At 42.1% G+C, this 21,227-nt stretch overlaps 1 protein-coding gene and 1 long non-coding RNA gene across 2 annotated transcripts; both read right to left on the bottom strand.

Annotated features, from left to right (window-relative positions):
- Window positions 1-508: 508 nt before the first annotated feature.
- LOC122640405 lies at window positions 509-936 on the bottom strand. The gene is made up of 2 exons (XR_006329657.1): window positions 686-936; window positions 509-578 (listed from the first exon to the last, which is right to left on the bottom strand). It is a non-coding gene; the product is annotated as an uncharacterized LOC122640405 (long non-coding RNA).
- Window positions 937-8,824: 7,888 nt separating this feature from the next.
- On the bottom strand, window positions 8,825-13,800 carry LOC122651485. The gene is made up of 4 exons (XM_043844880.1): window positions 13,567-13,800; window positions 13,209-13,286; window positions 12,878-13,106; window positions 8,825-8,994 (listed from the first exon to the last, which is right to left on the bottom strand). Exons 1-4 carry the CDS (start codon window positions 13,798-13,800, stop codon window positions 8,825-8,827), a joined length of 711 nt encoding a protein of 236 aa, XP_043700815.1.
- Window positions 13,801-21,227: the final 7,427 nt, after the last annotated feature.

Below are 21,227 nucleotides of genomic sequence, written 5' to 3'. Positions count from 1 at the left end.
TTTGTTATGGGAAGAATTCTCAAACTTGAATTTAAAGATCAATACCCGATCTGATTCCGCTGCGCATTTGGGTAACCCAGTTTTTTCCCAATACTATATTTAAAGAAAAACGGACCAGTGGTTTAATTGAGCTACAAGTTCGAAGAATAGTATCTTCTCTATTAAAAGACTAGAGAACTACGGCCTTTATATCAAGAATAAAATGGTTTAATTGGATCGATTTGTATCCCTTCCATGCGCTAGACCAATACGATGGCTAATTGATTTTACTTGGTACAGAAAGAGGAATCGATCATGTCCAAGAAATGTCCAATCTTCTTATAAATATAATATATTATTTTATTAAAAGCTTAACAAGCCACTTACATGTTAGGGAAAAAAGAGTAGGGGAAATTTAAAGAAAACTCAAAACACGAGCGAAATATAAAAACCATAACGATAAAACTGCCACACCATATCAGAAATAGAAGTAAAAAGGATGGACGGCCTTCAATCAATGGCTTAGTAGAATCCTTTGTGGTGGTATGATCTGTTACCGTTCCTCGTTAGTGCTTTGCTCCTGGTTTGCCACCTTTGGCCTAGAAAACCGATAAAACCACATCAATCAGATCAAAATATAAACCAATGTAGTGAACGGACACTTTATGTTGAAAAAGCATGTGAACATATTTTAGGTAATAACAACGAAGTACCTTCTTCTTTGGCTCCCGAGGCTTCTGCTCGGCTTTCTTGGGGGCCTGCTTGGAGGCCGGGGGTTTGGGTTCACCACTCTGCTCACCAGATTTAGAAGGCTCTTTCTTGGTCTGCCCAAACAGTTGAGAACCTACAGGTTTCTCAGCCTTAATTGATGCCATTTTCTCAAAACTTACTCTTGTCTTCTACAAAGAAGAAACCAAAAATGAGAAGAGGGTGTTAAGTTGGCCTCAAAATGTTGTGTTTCTACCGCCTGCCAGCTTGTATTTATATAGCTAGCGTTGCAACTGTGACATGGAATTAGAATCACAAGTTATGCTGAACAAAGGTGACAGTTGAGGGAATAAGAATAAACAAAATGGACAGCACTTGATAGGTATAGCATAGGATGCTTACTTAGCAAATTAGCAGTCCTTCCAGACAATTATTGAAACGTATCCTGAAGCATATGATGATCGTTAACAGATCTTTTTTTAAATAAATCTTTCCAGGGGTGTTTTTTTTTATTTTTTATCACAATTGGGAGATCTTAATGTGTCCAAGTGGAGATTTGGAGAGAGAGAGAGAGAGAGAGAGAGAGATGCATAGATGTTAGGTACTTGATTAATACGCCAAAAGCTCCAGAGCTGATGGAACCCGTTAAATCAAGCCCTTTAACCTCATATCTCATACTAGGCTGGTCCAATCTAGCGCCCATACACTAGAGTGTGCCCTATTAGACACATAACATTAGATGTGTATCTAAATATTCTTAGGGAAAGAGAATGCTACCTGGGCACGCGCGGTACGCTGCCCCTACACTGAGACACAGGGGCGCGCAAAATGACCGTTGAGTCCTCAAATATTTGGCCTTTCCATGGTGCACAACAGTCATTTCACGCATCTCTGTGTTTGGTGCAGGAACAGCACACCACACACGCCCAGGTAGCATTCTTTCTCCCATATTCTTCTTATCATGTAATGGATTGTGATTTATTTTAGTCAAGTAAAAGATGCATCTACCATGTAATGGATTGTGATTTAATTCTTATTATGTACGTCCTCCTACTCAAAAATCCAAATGATGCCAGTCAGTTTTGAGGAAATGGAAATGGGAAGTGTTTTGTTGCATCCCGTCTCATATTATTTCTTTGAAATCTCTGCTTGAACGTCTTCAAGGACAACCTCTAGCTGAATATTGTCAAGAGGCAGTCGATCATATCTCCAGTCAGCTTCAGGAGGAGTTGGTTAAAGAGGAGATCTTATGGTCCAAAGTTGATTGGATCCTATGGAGAGACAAGAACTCTGTTTTCTTCCATGTCTCCACTGTTTACTTTTCTCAAGCACAAAACTTCTACCGGAGAGAGTGTTGGATTTATTGCATTTGATGTATGTGTCTATCAAATCAATTTAATTGATTAAATTAATTAATTACTTTTCTTATATTATGTGCTTGTTGTAATTGTTATACTTTGTGCAACAGCCCAAAAGTATTGCTTATTGTTCACAACTACGGACAGACTTGGGCACTCTGTTCTAGGGTTATCATACTGTATGTTTCTTAATAGCGATTGAATGAAAATATAAATACATGTGTTGAACATTGATCCACTTGATAATCCTTATGGTTTCACCGTTGTTTATTTTTGGCAAGAGGATCTTCTGGTAGTTACTTTTTCCTATACCTGAGAGGCACTTACGGTTACGTTTATATTTTGTGTGCTTGTAGTGAGCCAATGGTTGATATCTACCAACAGGACTGACTACACACCGTTCGCTGAGTGTACATGGTATGAATGGTGATTATGACGCTCAACAAGGTTACCATTGTCAACAGGACTGACTACACACCGGGCGTTGAGCGGGCATGGTATGAAAGTGATTGGGATGACGCTCAACAAGGTTACCATTGTTCGTTTAAGGGAGAACATCTGAGTTATGAGTTGACGGAGTGTGATTGGTTGAAACCCTGAGCCTAGGTAATTATTTTGTAAAGAATTTGTAAAATTGATTTTATTTTATATTTTATTAAATTATATATATTTGAAAAGTGTTTTCAAATAGTTTTTTATCCAATAATTGGTCATGACACTCCTTTATTTTATTGCAGTGGATCCGTTTGGATGGCGGTGATTTTTATGCCATGGTTGCAAGTCCACTGTGGATGTTAGTTATGGTGGGGAGAAAGTATAATAAAAATATCTACAACAAGGGGGCTTTTAGGTTACGCTTTTTATAGAGATGTCCTTTTGTAAAATTAAGAATAACTTAAGAGGCGTACTTTAGGATCATACCACTTGTCGCGAACTTGTCCATTAGATTGTAATCTCCTAAGTAGGCTTTTTCTATTTAAGAGAAGCTTGCTACAAACCCTAAATTGCACTAGGATTACAATTGTTGTTTTCACAATATTATCTTAGAAAAGAGAAAGAGAGAACTTGAGAGACAAAAGAAAGTCTTTTTCTTCCTCAAGCTAGGGTTTCTACCATTTGAGTTGGTGTAATCAAACTGCGGCCGTGACCTTGTGTTGCATTCTTTTGGAGGAACGTTTCGTTTGTGCGTTCTAGGTAACCTATCAAACCAAACCTGGAATAAATTCGTTGCTACCACATGCATTCATCAAGATCCTATTACCGCTAAATTTTTGTTATGTATCTGGTATCATACTACTTCGCCGCCACCGCTTTTAATTGCTATCAAAGCGGCACTCTTCGATGAATACATGGTTTGGGTATTGTGTATGCCATTAGATTTTGTTAGGGTTTTTTTGTTTTCTCTTTTCTTCTCGTTGCTCTTTTCATTCTCACTTTTTATTTTTTGGAAATAGACATGAAAAATCCAAAATGTCACACCACAATCCCGGTATAAGGGAAAGAGTGCCCTCACAGGCAGAGACCATAAGGTCTTATCTTAAAAGCATCACATTGTATGTAAAGATGAAATAACAAGAACGATATCACATCAAGTAAAAAGTCTTAGAGTATAAACCAAAAGTATTCTCTCCTAAAATCCATTTCTCTCCCCTGATGACAACTGCAGAGTAAACACACCTCTCTCATACTCACAACATATTACATGATTCTGCAAAACTTCTTGCTTAAAACATATAATAACCAAAACCTATAAGTCTATGAAAATAACAAAAATAAAGTCCTCCTTAGTCCGCTCCTCGTCAAGCGAACTCTCCATCTTCTACTTCTGAAAACTCTATAAAAAAAGGTTCCACAAGGGGTGAGCTACAACAGCCCAATGAGTAAGAAATACTAGATTACAATATCGAACCCACATTTCCAAATGGTGTGTACTCAATTCTGCCTCATCGTCCTCTTCTCTTCGTTTTTCCATAACTACACGCGTAGGCGGCATGGCCTTAATGTTGAATCTCCACTTCCCCCCCCCCCTCTAAGTGAGATCAACCCTCTATATCCTCACTCCTCCTACCTCCACTAAGTGAGATACTTCGTAAACCATCACATTTTCATTCACTTTCCCTCTTACTCCTCCTTACTCCGCTAAGTGAGGTATCCCCAATCCATATCCCACACAATAGTAACATACGCACAAATCATGATATGCAATGATGCATTATGCAACATGAATCACTCCACATTATTTAATTATATTCATATTTACACCACAACACAATCATACGTCAATACAAAAACATATCACAAAACAAGGAAAGAAAGCTTTAAAGTAGTTCCCACTCACAGTCACGTAGTAGAATGTCAATTGTTCACTCTTGAACACCTGGGTTATCGAACCGTATGTCATCCTGCCACAAAAATTCACCAAACACATGTCAAAACATTGGTGGGAATCTTTGATTCTAATATCATTGGCTTCTCCCAGCCAAAACACACAAAATAAGTGAAACAAGGCCTAACCGGACTCGCCGGGATGCTTTCCGAATAACTGATTGGACTAGTCATATTACTATCTGGTTGTCTCGGTAATCAAAAATAAAAATAGATTTGCATTCTAGAGGCTATTGGAGACCTTCGGATGTTTATCCGAATCACTGTATAACTCAGCCGGCTCGCGTTTGTGTTTTTCCAGAATGTGAGATTCTTCACAGAATTTGGGGATTTTTGGGGTGTTTCACCCCCAAATTTCCTAAGCTCAAAAATCCTAACCTTCTATGCATCAAAACTCATTAAAATTTATCATTAAAACATTGAATCTAACTAGGGATTACTCATTCTCACTTGAATAAAAGGAAATCATTCAATAGAACTCATATTTAGCAATTCTTTGGGAAACTCAAGTCCAAAATCAAATCTCTTAAAGGTACTGTTACTCATAGGTTCAATACAATCTAACCAATATTGAATCATCAAAGAAACATTATCTAAGCTCTAGGCTGAAAACCAAATGGATTATAAGAAAGTATACCTCAAAACCTCCTTGAAAACTCAAAATGATTGATGGTCCTAAGATCTCCTGTCTTCCTAAGAAATTAGGCTTCTCATCTTTTGATAGATCTTCACCAAAACTCTAAGTTTGTCAATGGATTCCTAGCTAATTAAGTTGTTCTTCCTTTCTTTTTATTCTTCTCTCTTTTCCAAATTAGGTAAAGTGTTGAGATAATATTCTCCTTCAAATGGCTAACATATCCATTTTATACTTGGGTCGTTTCTAACCCTACCAAAACACTAGGGTTTACTTGGTCCAGCCCAAAGGTTCACCTTTAGCACTTTTGAGCTTAGCTCCTCATATGGTATATATCCAACATAAATACACATGTCCATAGAATAAAATAAACTTATGATGTAACTATGGCATACAATACTCATATAAAAATCATGGTAATAAGGCATAAATCACAAATTATAATAATAGTAAAGATTGAAATACCTAAAATCTAAGCATACTAAAGAGTCTATTAACACATCTTAAAATTACAAAACTGCCATTATCCTATCAAATAACGATTATCTTTAGTAATTAGATACACCCAAAATAACTATAATCAAAATAATGCTTACCATGACCTTGACTTTCATATTTCGACGGTCATTGCGAGGGAATGACTTCCAGTTGCTCTTGACTCCTATAAAGGCATCTGAATCCTATAATTAAATATTGGGGTATTACATCCCTCCCCTCTTATAACAATTTCATCCTTGAAATTCAGGATGTAAACTTACCTAATTATCAAACAAGTGAGGATGTTTAGATCACATATCAGATTCTTGTTCCCAAGTTGCTTCTTTAGTAGAATGGTTCTTCCACTGTACTTTCACATATGAAACTGTCTGGTTATGGAGTCTATGCTCCTTACCGATCGTCCTTTCCCCTTACCGGAGTCCAAACGAGAGCCTCCAAGACCTCCAAGAACCCCTGGAAAGGCTAGCCCTGACCCAGATCCCTTGGAACTAGCCTGGCCGAGCTCAAAAATGTGGCCCAAACCACCCAAGCCATGCCCATCGACACTGGAACCCACCTCGACACTCAAAGGCTCCAAGTTGACACCGAGCCCACTTGTCCTCGACATCGAGCCACACCCTCTCACTGTTGAACAATACCTTTTGACTGTCTATCTCACTTTGACATTTAGCTAATGGTAATCGACACTCAAATACCAACCTTCGATGTTGAGTTTTGTTCATCGACAGCCACTTGATGTCGACTGTACCCCATTTTGATGTCGAATCGGGCACTTTCATTGTCGAATAACAGCAAATTCGAGAAGCCCAAACCTTCCATATTTTGCTCCGATTGTGATACCTTCTATGTCCCAGCCTATTTTTAGCACTTTGGATCTCAGTCTTGGCTCCCTTAGATCCCATGAAATGTTCCCTAAGGAAATAAAACACTTGCCTCCCATCCATTGGTCCTTACCTTAACTTTACACCCACTGTCGATGCAAAGACACTTCCGTTGGACGATCCAGATGAACCCAGCCAACCCTACACGAATTTGAGAGTGCACACACCCCTCTACATCAATAAATACACCCCCTCTCACATTGAGGAGGGTTACACAATCCTCACATGCACCTTCTATGAACTTTGCCTAAGTCCTCAGCCCAAAGGCAGTGCTTCCTTACACCCATACTTAGCCTACATTCAAGAGCTTTAAAGCCTACCATCCCTTTCCTCTCTTGAGCATTACAACCCTCATAATCCTACTTGCAACATCAAGATTTTAGAACATGAATCCCGAAATCTCGGCTTGACTATGAAGTGCTTGAGTACATGAGACAAGAGAAACCACAACAAGCGGTGATACTTGCTCGATGTACGAATCTCTTAAGTTACACAAGGGAAACCTCCACACCTTTGTTTTGATATTCTTTCATTAGGTAGGCCTTTGATCTTTCATCTCATTCAATTTTCATTGTTCTTTATATATTATCGAGTTTTGCATCTTTAAGAGGAGTGTGATCCTGTCTCCCTAGACGGTGATCACACCCTACTGTTCTTTCTTCCCCTTTTATTTTTATAGACATTGTATCTCTCTTATGCATGCATTTCCATGATCCCAATCCCCCATGATTTAAGACTCCCTCATGTACTATCTGCAGGTTTCTTTTTCTTTTCACTTCATTCGTATGTTTTCCCATATATATGTATTAAGTTAACATCTACATTTACATACATTTATCATGTCATCATGCTTAGCCTAGAGTTAGTCATGTTTAGGTTATTTAGGTTTGTGGGCCCTTTGTTTTACTTTTCTGTATACTAGCCCTTACCTTGCAGCCGAACCTTCGGGTATGTATTCCCTTCACTCTACTTGTATTTTACTTTCTTGCACTTTTACATGCATTTCATCAAAGCATGTCATTCGCTCCATAATGCCTAGCAATAGAAAGACTGGCAAGTTCGGGCAAACTGGGGTGCCTAATACCTTCCTTGGAGCATAACTTGACCCGTACCCAAACCAACAGACCATTTGTCCCCAAAAGGACGTTTTATGAGAGTCATTACATTTACATCATGGGTCCTAGACCCTCCTCTAGGTGGCGACTCCAACATACATCTCACCTCTCTCTCTCTTCTCCCCCCAAGAGAGACGAGATGGAGGACACGTGGTGATCCCCGGCTATGTGGTCATTATCCTCACAGGTGCCTAACACCTTCCCACTCTCGTAACCTGACCACTTACCCCGAATCTCTGACCAAACCAACCGAAGTCTCGTAGCCCTTCTAGGGCTACACCAATGGGTCCTAGGCCCTAACCCCAGGTGGCGACTCCATTTCATTTCATTGTATGACCCCCATCCCCCAAAAATCATGACCCTTAAGAAGATGCATTCCTTCTCTCTCCAATTGAGGAGACAATAACCACATCCCCCGCGCTGTCGAAAGAGCGTCGGATGGGGGACCAGATCCTCATAGAATGTTGATGATGTTTATTAAATGCAAAATGATGATTGAGTTGAATATGAGAATGTGTGATGAATGTCATTGATGGGATCCAAATGTCGTGGGTGGGCGCCGAACTTGTGATTATCATGAGATAGAAATGTGAATGATATGCGAGAATGGTTGATTGAGATGGGTGTTTGTACTGTGGATTTTGATCGGGATGTAACCGGCCAACCGTGTTCTCGAAATCACACCTGTAGATGCTGAATTTTGTCAACCCCCAGTGATGACGACAAAAGGACGTAGATGACTGGCAATGTCCTTGAAAACCAACTTTTTAAACACCGTAAACATCTCCGTTCACCCTGTAAGGCGTACATCGTACATACGGCAGCCCTGTAGACAAGGCAGAGCCCAATGTGCCCTGCGTAGCCCCACAAGGCAGTACATCAACACCGCGGCCACGACCCCACAAAGCAGCCCAGTGTGTCATGCCCCCATCCCGGTGTCAGGAATGAAACACAGTCAAGAGGTGACTGGGATGACACGTATCATCCTCCTTCCTACCAGGATCAACGGCACGGTGTCCCAATCCATAGTCAAGAACCAAGGACATACATAAATAATCATAATTTATAGAAAGAAAGGAATATTCCATTCAAAACAGAGTAAATACAAGCGGAAGCGACGTAGATAGTAGTTATTCTATGTTCAGCTGGCTAGGTGATACAATAATAGTTTAATATTGTTTGCCGATTGACCATGACATAACTACTCAAAAGAACAATAAGTTATTATAGACAAATGTTTATAACGGGCACATTACCCCAAAAGAATCAAAAGAGGGGACTATCCCCAACCACATCACGGCCTGTAGGCACAATCATCACAGGGCAGTCGTCGTCATGTTCTTCTAACTTAGCCTCAGGTTCCTCCATGCCAATACTATCGTAGTCCACTAGCTGGGCCTCTAGATCAGCCAGATATCCACCATCTGCATCAAAATCTAAAAGAGTGTATACACAGGGGGTTAGCTCCATTGAGCCAGTGAGGGGAAGGGGAATGCACAAACACACAAACGCACATAGTCCATGATGAATGCAATGTTAAATAGATTTTCAACCTATCAAATAATCTAAGTTGGGTTATATGCTACTATGATAACTCGGGAGACACTGTGGGTCACTTAACTTATCGCCACAATGAAACCTTAGTTATCTCCAGGGAGCCTACATCAGTAGAAGCCATCCGCCCACCCAGTGGCAGTCCCCGATGATCAATAGTCATCCCTAACCTGGCCTCTCTCCCCCACAGGCAACAAGGAGCCCCGATCACCCAACACCTAAACCCCTGTTGGTAAGGGTCGTAGCATGAGAAAGTAAATCCTAGCCGCAGACGTACTACATGCAAGTCCTATCATCCCGAGAGGTACTCTAGGTACATCAACGTCCCATTCCATCTAGTACCTGGGTACCAGCACGGCACAGTACATACAGGGCAGGATGACAATCAATAATTCTCATAATCATTTTTAGGGTTCCGACACCGTAACCCGATACAATAATATAAAGCAAACATATCCACATTGCATCAATTTGTATCCAACATAGTTTATATGCAAGAATGCAACATGTTAAGAATGGATGCAAGCATAAGAGTAGTCATATGATCTATATAGATATATATAACAAGCCCAAACATCACCTAAAACCCACTAACAGTTTGCTTGCTTGTTGCTCGGGGTGGTTGCTAAGATTTACCTCGGTGCACGTACTCCCATACAAGTTACGAAGTCTGAGGATGCGTGAGGATTAAGTTAGAAGTGTATAGGTGGGTCCTATGAAGGGTCCCAACAGTTAGTTTGAAGTTTAAGTCAAGACAGCATGGATGGACGCAGAGACGGAGGCAACCAGGTGAGTCCGTTCCTGGCTCCGTCCAATCATTCAGTGAAAATATATCGGGCGGATTCACTGATGGAACTTCTAAGTGAGTCCGTTCGTGCATCCGTCCGGACCCTGAGACATTCCCGAGAGTGAACGAAACTATGGACGGAACCACTTGGGTGCATCCGTTCCTGGTTCTGTCCTAGCTAGTCAACCAGGTCATGCTGAACGGATCTACGGACAGAACCACGATGATGGATCCATTCGTGGATCCGTCAAATCTCTCTTTGAGATTAGGCAAGATTTCCATCTCTAGCCTTCCATCCATGAGACCACATGGTTCCTAGGGTTAGGGAGGTGAGTCCCAAGCTTCGTTAGGGTCCAAAGCACCTAGCCCTACATGGGACTTAGAGGATTTTAACGGATTGGAACCATCTCCAAGGTTTCCCAAACCTAGATTTAGGTTTCAAGGCATTGAGCAGCAGCTTAAGCCATTAAAGCCATGAAGGCATCAAGGGAGAGGAAAGGTGGGTCTCAAATTAGGGAACTAAAGAGGGGTATTGGGCTTCCAAGAGGAAACCCTAAGCTGGAATCGATCCCAAGGGGTTCCCAGGTTTGAAATGGAAAAGAGAGGGAGAAGGGGAGAGTACTCACCTCAAGGATGAGCCAATAAATGGCTTCCACCTCCACAGCTCCCTCCAATCACCTTCTTTAATGCCTTCAATGCTCCCCAAGCTTCCACGGTTTGGGTTGGTAGGACAAATGAAAAAAAACCATAAATGGTTGGGTTGTGCTTTTATAGCTAAGCTCCCACTTAGGGCCTATTTGGCTTAGGGCTTTAAGAGTTAAAACTCATTTAAATGCCATCATAGGCAAGTGGGTCCACCTATATAGCACACGCACAATTCAAGGAGACCAAGGGTGGGGTCCACCTTATCTAGGTGCTTAGGTAGGATGTACGGGGCACAGGGTGTGGGTCCCACATGAGGAAAACACCCAAAGGTTTAAAACAGCATGGACGGACTCACGGATGGAAGTAGTCTTGTGAGTCTGCCTGTGACTCCGTCGCTGCTGTAAAGGGCAAAACCCTAAGGAAATTTATTGGGCTTTAACCCACACTTCAAGGCCGCATAGGGGAGGGTATACTAACATTCATAAGGGCAGTATCTTACCCCTCGACTGTCACGACGTGTCCCTTGTGATCCCGAAGAGTTTTCCGACTGCAATGCTAAGCTCATCGCTGAAAGAGGTGTCTAAGTGTGGGGACACAGGAAACTCCTTCCGGTACTCTTCACTCCGGGGACTCGTGCTAGGAGGGTGGTCAACAAAATCACTGTCAACAAATCTCTCCCACTGGTGGTTAAGGAACCTCTCTTCTATAGGTAGACCTATGTATTGGTCAATGATCTTATGGCTAGGTTTGACCATAAGGGAAAATAGCTCACTAGCGTACACGATAGCAATATCTATACGTCACAAGAGAGAGGAACTATAATTAAATAGCAAATCTGGGTGCGGATGTAACATCCTCCCCACCTTACAAAAATTTCATCCCCAAAATTTGGCGTACCTTATAAGAATCCAAGGGAAGGGTACTTCGCTCGCATCTCCACCTCTGCTTCCTAGGATGCTTCTTCTTTTGGGTGGTGGCACCACTTCATTTTCACGTAGTGAATAGGTCTGTTGCGGAGAATCACCACTTTGCTGTCCAGAATCTTCTCGGGTTGTTCCTTGTAAGACATATCCGCTGCTAGCTCCGGTGGTTCTTGAGACAGAACATGGGTTGGGTCATGTACGTACTTCCGCAACATGGACAGGTGGAAAACATCGTGCACGCCATCCAAAGATGGTGGGAGTGCTAACCGATAAGCCACCAGTCTGACCTTCACAAGAATTTTGTAGGGCCCAATGTATCTCAGGCTTAGTTTACCCTTCTTACTGAACTGCATCACGCCCTTGGTGGGCGACACCTTGAGGAATACCTTGTCACCGAGAGAGAACTCTAGATCCTTCCTTCTTTAGTCCGCATAGCCTTTCTGCCTAGACTGAGCAGCCTTGATTCATTCACGGATCAAGTCCACTTTCTCACAAGTTACTTGGATCAATTCTGGCCCAAGGATACGTCGCTCACCTACTTTGTTCCAATACAATGGAGTCTGGCACTTATTCCCATATTGAGCTTCGAATGGTGCCATACCGATGGTAGCTTGATAACTATTATTATAGGCAAATTTGATAAGTGAGATGTGCTCATCCCAGTTACCCTGCATATCAATGGCACAGGCTCGGAGCATGTCTTCCAATGTCTGTATAGTTCTTTCCGACTGTCCATCGGTCTAAGGGTGGAAGACAGTGCTAAAACTCAATAAGGTGCCCATAGCTCTCTGGAATCAGCCCCAAAACTTGGATGTGAACCTGGGGTCCCGATCTGAGATGATGCTAACTGGAACTCCGTGCAAATGAACCATGTTGTCAATGTACAAGCGGGCTAGCTTATCCATAGAATAGGTGACCTTTATTGGGATGAAATGAGCTATCTTTGTTAACCTATCCACAATAACCCATAGAGCATCAACACCTTTGGGTGTACGAGGCAGTCCGGTGATAAAGTCCATGGTAACGTGTTCCCACTTCCATTCTGGCACTAGTAAGGACTGTAAGAGGCCATGGGGTTGCTGCCTATCTGCCTTCACCTACTGACAGGTAAGACACCTGGCCACAAATTCAGCTACATCCCACTTCATTCCACTCCACCAATAGTGTCCCTTAAGGTCCTTGTACATCTTAGTACTACCTAGGTGAATCATGTGCTTCTAACAATACTTCCTTCCTCAGCTGATCATCCTTAGGAACACATAGCCGATCGCTATACATGAAAACGCCACTCTCTGTCAATGTGAAATCTAGGTCTCGCTGTGTATCACCCTGAATAGCTTCAATGGTCTCTTGAAAGCGTTCATCTGAGGCCTGAGCAAACTAAATCCTTTCCACCAAGGTCGATTGTACAGAGGGCTACTAATGATAGAGTAACACCCTTTGCCAGTAACTCCAGATCCATCCTTCTAGCTTCTTCAACAAGTTCCTTACTGACAACCAAGGACACGATGGATAAGGTCTTAGACTTTTGACTAAGAGCATCCGCCACAATGTTTGCCTTACCAGGATGGTAATGGATGGTGCAATCATAGTCCTTCATGAGCTCCAACCATTGCCTTTGTCTCATGTTAAGTTCCTTCTAGGTAAAGAAGTACTTAAGACTTTTATGGTCACTGTAGATCTCACTCTTTTCTCTGTATAGGTAGTGTCTCCAGATCCTCAGAGCAAAGAGCACAATCACCAACTCCAAGTCATGAGTTGGGTAATTCTTCTCATAATCCTTCAGCTGACGAGAAGCGTAGGCTACAACTTTTCCATCCTGCATTAGAACACAGTCAAGGCCCATCTTTCAGACATCACAATAAACTACCAGCCCTCCAGTACCATTTGGAATGGTGAGTATTGGAGCCAAAATCAGTCGCTGTTTCAATTCCTGGAAGCTCCTCTCGCAGTGGTCTGACAACTCCGGGTCAGTCGAGTCATAGGATCTAAGATCTTTGAAAAATTATCAATAAATCTCCTACAATAGCCGGCTAGACTGAGGAAGCTGTGAATATCTGCTACATTCTTGGGTGTCTTCCAGCAACTATGGACTTCACCTTACCGGGGTCAACCTCAATGCCCTTGGCAGAAACTAGGTGACCTAAGAAAGCCACTTGTTGTAACCAGAACTCACACTTGCTGAACTTAGCATATAGTTGCTTTTCTCTCAAGCGCTGCAGCACGAAGCGAAGGTGGTCAGCGTGCTCTTCTTTACTATTGTAGTAGACCAAAATGTCATCGATAAACACGATAATATACTTATTCAGTACGTTATGAAACACCCTGTTCATTAACTCCAAAAAAGCTATCGGGGCGTGGGTCAGTCCGAGGGACATAACCAGAAACTCATAGTGTCCATATCGCGATCTGAACATCATCTTGTTGATGTCACTACCTCTGATCTTCAACTGATGATACCCAGAGCGGAGGTCGATCTTTGAGAATACTCTTGCACCTTGTAATTGGTCAAATAAATCATCGATCCTAGGCAGTGGATACCGGTTCTTGATCGTAAGCTTGTTGAGTTCACGATAATCAATGCACATATGCATACTACCGTCCTTCTTCTTTACAAACAACACAGGTGCACCCCACAAGGAAACACTTGGCCTAATGAAGCCCTTCTTCAACAAATCATTGAGTTGCTCCTAAAGTTCCTTCAATTCTGATGGGGCCATTCTGTATGGGGCCTTAGACACTAGGGTAGCACCAGGCACCAGATCAATCATAAACTCTATTTCCCGGTCCGATGGTAACCGTGTGAGGTCTTCCGAAAAGACGTTAGGGAAATCTCTTGCCACACTTATCTCTTCCATAGGTGTAATCCTGGCTTCAGTGTCCAGTACGGAGGCTAAGTAACACTGACAACCATCCACTAACAACTTCTGAACTAGGAGAGCCGAAATGATTGCTTTCTTAGGCTTCTTACTTTTATCGCCCTTGAATACAAATTCCTTGCCTTCCTTTGACTTGAAGAGTACTTTCCTCTCTGCGTAGATTAGGCTAGCTCTGTGAGTGGACAACCAATCCATTCCCAGAATTATATTGAAGTCTCTCATGTCTAGGACTATCAAACTAGCCTCCAGCCCATGGTCGCTTACTCAAACAGGGCAAGATTTGAAGACTTGGTCAAGCTTGACCTTACTTCTTGTCGGTGTACAAACTATCAACTTCTGCTCCATACTTGCCGGTCTAATAGGTAGTTCCTTAGCAAACGAAGGTGATATAAAGGAGTGCGACGCTCCCAAGTTAAATAGCACATAAGCGGGTATAGAAGACATAGAATTCATGCCTGACAAGCACCGAAAAGCCAAACGTGATAAACTCAACATAAGGAATTACATTCGAGTGGTTGAGTACAATACCTGTGATGAAACCAGGGTTAGACTGGGCTTCTTCATGTGTGACAGAATACGCTCGCCCCTAAATTCTGCTTGATGGAGGAGGAAGAAGTGGGAGAACAGCGGCCTTTGCTTGTGGGCCTTAGAAGTCACAGTTGGCCACGAACCCACCTATCGAGGATGTGGGCAATCCTTGACCATATGACCGGACTCCTTACAGTTGTAGCACATAAGAGTCTGGGTTCCATAGTAAAGTGCCGATGTAGCTTTGGGTCCCTGGGCCACATCAAGTCTACGGGACTGAATTGGAGTTGCAGTCGTGTAGGCCCCTCTCTTCTGGAACTTATTAGGTCCACTAGAGTCATAAGATGGCATTGGCCTTTTGCCAGCTTGTATGGCCTTGTAGTTCTCTCTTTGCTGATCTTCAATCATCTTAGCAGCCTGAACCACTTCCGCAAAGGTAGGGTACTTATGCAGCACCACAGATGTACTTAAGTTGGCTCTCAGCCCTCTTTCGAACCTTCTTGCTTTAACTCCCTCAGCCTTCATATGCTCCAGAGCAAAATAGAAATGCTCCTCAAAGGCCTGTTGGTATTCAAGGACCGACTTGGATCCCTGGCTGAGGCTCATAAACTCAACTTCTTTCTTCTCTTGAAAGTTCCTTGAGAAGTAATTCTCGAGAAAAGCTTCAGTGAACTGAGCCCAGGTTGCATTTGGGTACCTGGGCCAGAAATGCTCCTTTGAGGAATGCCACCATGCATCAGCGTCACCTCGGAGTTGGTAAGTGGCACATCAAATCTTGTCGATGTCATTACACTGTAGCACCTCAAAAATTCTCTCCAGATCTCTTATCTAGGGAGCTGGAAACATAGAGTCGTGAATCAGCTTATAGAAAGTAGGAGGACGATGCTTCTAGAATTTCTCCGAAAGCTTAGAGGATCAACCCACTCGGGCACCACATTTTGGACTGGTAGGGTAGCTGGAGTAGGAGGAGGTAGATTTGGCACTACTTGCACTGTGGGGACTTCAACTGTAGCTGGTGCCGGGGGAGGAATGATAGGCGTGGCAGCCGCTACGGGAATAGGGACTACGCGTACCGGGGGTGGTACTTGTTGTCCTTCCCGACCAACATTCTGGAGCTGAGTGGTCACAGTCTGCATAAAAGTCCGCTGCTCATTTTGTGACTCTCGATACTCCCATTGCATATCTCGTAAAATGTTCCCCAAGAGTGCGGCAACATCCGCATTAGTGTTAACTAGAGGCAGTATAGGCAAACCTTCTTCAGAAACGTTGTCGGCGTCATCCCTAGGAGGGGAATGATTCTGGTTGCGGGTGTTCACCATGTTTCAGCACCTGCCATAAATAAGATGCTTCACAGGTTAACACAAAGACGGGTAAAGCAAAGTAAGGGGCCTCAAGGGAATGATACAAAATTTTTACACAAAGTGTGTAAAGCAACACATAAGGGAAACTAAGGCCCTAAAAGTAAGGCTGAGCCAAAAATGTAGGCCAATAGCCCTTCAGAATGCGGACGGAACTAGTCTTCTGACTCCATTCGCCACTCAATCGCCAAAATAGGCTGGACGGATTTACGAACGGATTTAGAACGTGAATCCATTCGTGGATCCATTCTCAGGGTGTCTATTTTGGCCAAAAGATCGAGCCGTACGGAACTACAGACGGATCCTTGGTCGTGGTTCCGTTCAATGTTCTGTGCAGTTCAAAGAATGAAAACTCAAGTTTTAAAGCTTGATGGATTCACAGATGGAATCACGATAGTGGATCCGTTCGTGCGTCCGTTCGCAAAGTTTTCATAAGAATACCAACCGCGAGTTTTTCAAAACTCATTTGGCTTTTGAAGAGAGCAGAGGCACAGAGCAAAGGAGCCCTAGCCTTTGTCCGTTCAAAGTTTCTACACTCTAAATTGGTGGATTCAAGCCCTTCTCCTTTAAGATTCAAGTTTCCAACCTCAAGGTATGTGTTCTTTTCTCCAACTTTGGCTTCTCAAGGTTTGTTATTAGGCTTCTCTGGGGTTTTTGTTGGATTTTTCTTCTCTTTTCCATTGTGTTCTGTTAAGTTGCATGAAGGACATTGTAACATTGTTTTTCTTTGATTCATTGCTCTCAACTCAAGAATGAACACCCCTATTCATCCCTACATCCATCGATTAGGGCAAAGGTTGGTTAGCCCCCCCCAAAACCAAAAAAACTCCAACTGTTTTGGGGCTAAATGATTCTTACATTAGAAGATGCATTTCAATTTCTCCATACATTTTATGAATTTGTTAAAAATCTAATTGCACTCTTATTTATATAGTATAATTGCAAAATTTCCAAATGGGAGTTAGGAGAAAACTTCAATTTTCATATTCTTTTTTTTTTTTTGGGGGGGAGGAATATGGTTTCATGGCTTAAATGCGTTTGTCTCCCCTTTTTATTACTCCCATATGCGAGCTATTTGAATTATTTATCCTTGGTTAAAATTGTTGAATTTGATTTCATGGAAGGGTTTATTGGAGATTCTCTCCTTAAACCCAAGCTCAAGGGAGTTATATTTCCTAACAAATTTCAAATTTCCATATTAATGCGAAATATCTAGTTGCTGTAATTTACATGTATTCTTTATATCCTTGTTGAAATTTGAGTGATCACATACATGTATTGTATTCTTATTGTTTGTGTGCAGGTGTGTAGAGTGGAATGGCTCCTAAAACAAGGGGAAGTAGGTCTCCTACAGCAGCACCAGCACCCTTTGATACTAGTCTGTTTGTGTCTGCTGAAGCGGAGCAATGGTACAGGAAATTCCTTGACCGAAAAATTCTAGTGGGATGTAAGCCATCCCTGACGAGTTAATTGCCTTCAAGGTGGGGCAGAGGTTTGATAGGCTGGGATGGTTCAACATGTTGTTTCCTCCCCGGCTCTACTACCATAGGTTGATCAGACACTTTTACTCCAATCTGACAGTCATCCAGGAGGACGCAGTAAGGCGTCGGATTAATTCCTTTGTGAAGGGAGTTAATATCTCCTTCAATGAGGTGGAACTGGCAGTTATACTTGGGGTGAGCTCCAATGGAGATTGAGTTTATCACCCACCAGGTAGAGACCCACTCTCCTGTGTGTCCAAGGCAGAGTACAAGCTTCTGTATTCTACTCTAACCAGCAAGAAATTTGAGTACCGGGTGAACCTAACCGAGTTTGGTAGGTCGTAGAGAGCTTTGACTATGCTGTCCAAGACCAACCTTGTTCCTGTCAGGGGCCATAGCACCGAGCCCTCACTTATGGCTGCTACCCTAGGCTATTCCTTGTATGAGGGTGTCCAGGTGTGTCTGCCCTATGCCATTGCCAGACACATGGAGCAAGTTCTATCCAAGTCCAAGAAGAAGAAGACCCTGCCCTACGGGAGACTACTCACCCATATTTTCCAGCATTTCCAGGTCAACCTGGAGGATGAGGCAGCATCTGAGAGCTTTGAGGAGCCACTTGGGCACAATGCCCTAGCTCGGATGTAGATCTCATATGATACTTTCAGTGATGGTGAGCCAGTTGACTAAGGAGGAGATGAGGGTGAGGAAGAGAGTGATGATGAGGAGGGAGCACCAGTATAGTTTTCTGTTAGAGCTTTAAGCTCAGGAACCACAGACATGAGTGCAGTACTAGATGCCCTTGGTTAATTGAACACCAATATGGCCAAGCTAAACGCAGATATGGTGCAGGGACTAGAGGGCATTCAGGGACAGTTTGTTGAATATGATCGTCACTTTGAGAGAGTAGAGAAAGACATCCACGACATCAATAGCTACTTGTACTACGAAGGTAATGATGAAGAGGATGAGGATAGGGATGAGGAGATGGGGGACTAGGCCCCAGGACTGTTGGAGTTATTCTACATTTTCTTTCCTCGGTGTTATTTTGGGTGGTTGTTTCAGAAACATTATTTTAAGTTTAACTTTTCCTTTGTCTTTTCTCCCCTTTTTTTGTTTTTTTGTTCAAGTAAGAGATTATAGTTTCTAGTTGCGATTTTTGGAGTTCCTTTTGGGTTGTATGTAATTATACTCACCTCCAAGGGAGGTTGAGTAAGTAAAAACAGCTGGAAGTAGGTTGAACATGTACTTATATATATATATATATCAGCTCTTTAATACTAGTGTTGTCTCTATTATATTACAGTTGTTCTCGGATTCCACCCTAGCTAGTCTTCTCCCTATGTATTGCACACATTTCAATTATGTCCGTTGAAAGCTTTTAACTTAGACCCTATTGTGTAGAGTAAATAGAGTCCTTGGTAGACCATGTTTGGTGCAGAGCATCGTGCTCTGATACCACGCTGTCACGCTCCCATCCCGATGTCAGGAATAAAACACAGTCAAGGGATGACTAGGATGACACACATCATCCTCCTTCCTACCAGGATCAATGACACAGTGTCCCAATCCATAGTCAACAACCAAGGACATACATAAATAATCACAATTTATAGAAAGGAAGGAATATTCCATTCAAAAAAGAGCAAATACAAGCGGAAGCGACGTAGATAGTAGTTACTATATGTTCAACTGGCTAGGTGATATAATAATAGTTTAACACTGTTTGCCGACTGATCATGACGTAACTACTCAAAATAACAATAAGTTATTACAGAAAAATATTTATAACGGGCACATTGCCCCAAAAGAATCAAAAGAGGGGACTATCCCCAACCACATCACGGACCGTAGGCACAATCATCACAGGGGCAGCCGTCGCCATGTTTTTCTGACACAGCCTCAGGTTCCTCCGCGCCAATATTATCGTAGTCCACTGGCTGGGCCTCTAGACCAGCCAGATATCCACCATTTGCATCAAAATCTAAAAGAGTGTGTACACAAGGGGTTAGCTCCACTGAGCCAGTGAGGGGAAGGGGAATGCACAAACACACAAACGCACATAGTCCATGATGAATGCAATGTTAAATAGATTTTTCACCTAACAAACAATCTAAGTCGGGGTATATGCTACTATGATAACTCGGGAGACACTGTGGATCACTTAATTTATTACTACAATGAAATCTCAGTTATCACCAGGGAGCCTACGCCGATAGAAGCCATCTGACCACCCAGTTGTGAATTCACCTAGAGGGGGGTGAATAAGTGAAGGTAGTGGAATAGAAAAAATATTGCAGAAATAAATAAGTTATCAATGAAAGACAATTAAAATTGCAAAGATAACATAAAAATTTATAGTGGTTCGGTCAAAACTTGCCTACGTCCACTCCTCGCACATTAGAGAGAATTCTACTAAAAAGAATCTTGAGTATGAGCAAGAGAACTCATACAAATCTTGATTGAGAGCAAGAAAACTCAACTACTCTTGATTTCGAGCAAGAGGACTCAACCAATCTTGATTCCGAGCAAGAGGACTCTACTTAACACATATAATAAGAAATTACTAGGAAAAGGATTACCTCAGCCTTAGTAAATGTATAAACTACCTTCCACCCTTGAAGCTTGAAGCTAATTGAGGTAAAGGAGCTTGAGTGTGGGAGCTTTGTGATGATTTGATGCTTACAATCAATGAATGGCTCACTTTGATGCTATTGCAATGAATCTTGTAGTGAAGGCTCTTAATTGTGATTAGTAGTAGTGATTAAGGCCTTAAACAAGTGCGTATTTATAGGCTAGGTAGCTCTAATTATTATGAAAACTGTCTTAAGATCGGATTAGATTAGACAGTAATAATTCGGTACACCAATTCCCAATCCGGTATGCCGGTTCACCAAATTTCCTTATATGAATTAAGGAGTAACGATCAAATTCCAACAGTCAAAACTTAATCCAATATGCTGGATAATAATCCAGTATACCATTTCAGGGTAAAACATAGCCAATAGTGATCCGGTATGCCAGATTAGCTATTTTCTGGTGAAATAAGCTAATTCCTTTATGGGGCTACATTGGGAGTTACCAAACTAAATTGGTCACATGTATAGGGGTTGGTTTAACCTCCTAAGGTCATTCTGCATGAATGTATGCGTGTATGTGCATTACATTACTTGTGACTTTAACAAAAGATTTTACAACCAAATACAACTTAAAATCTTTAAGCATGAAGGTCTTCAAAATAGAATCTTCTATTTGACTTGGTCTTTGTGTTTAGGACTTCATTCCTTCATTTTATTAACTTGAGCTGAACTTTAAGCATTAGTCACTTGACTTGAGTGCTCTTGAATTGTATGCTCTTGTATGCTCTTGAATATGCTCCCCCTCACCTGGTGCTACGCTCTTATCTAAACAACTTAAACAAGAGTTAGTCCAAGAGTGGTTTTATTTGTTATCATCAAAACTTCTATGTCATTATGGTGGATGACTTGGAGTGTATGAGGTCTTTTCCTCAACACCA

The sequence above is a fragment of the Telopea speciosissima genome, chromosome 1 (assembly GCF_018873765.1).
Source record: "Telopea speciosissima isolate NSW1024214 ecotype Mountain lineage chromosome 1, Tspe_v1, whole genome shotgun sequence".
NCBI classification, from domain to species: Eukaryota; Viridiplantae; Streptophyta; class Magnoliopsida; order Proteales; family Proteaceae; genus Telopea; species Telopea speciosissima.
Note: the sequence above shows the minus strand (reverse complement) of the source record. Positions and strands in the feature narration are given on the sequence as shown.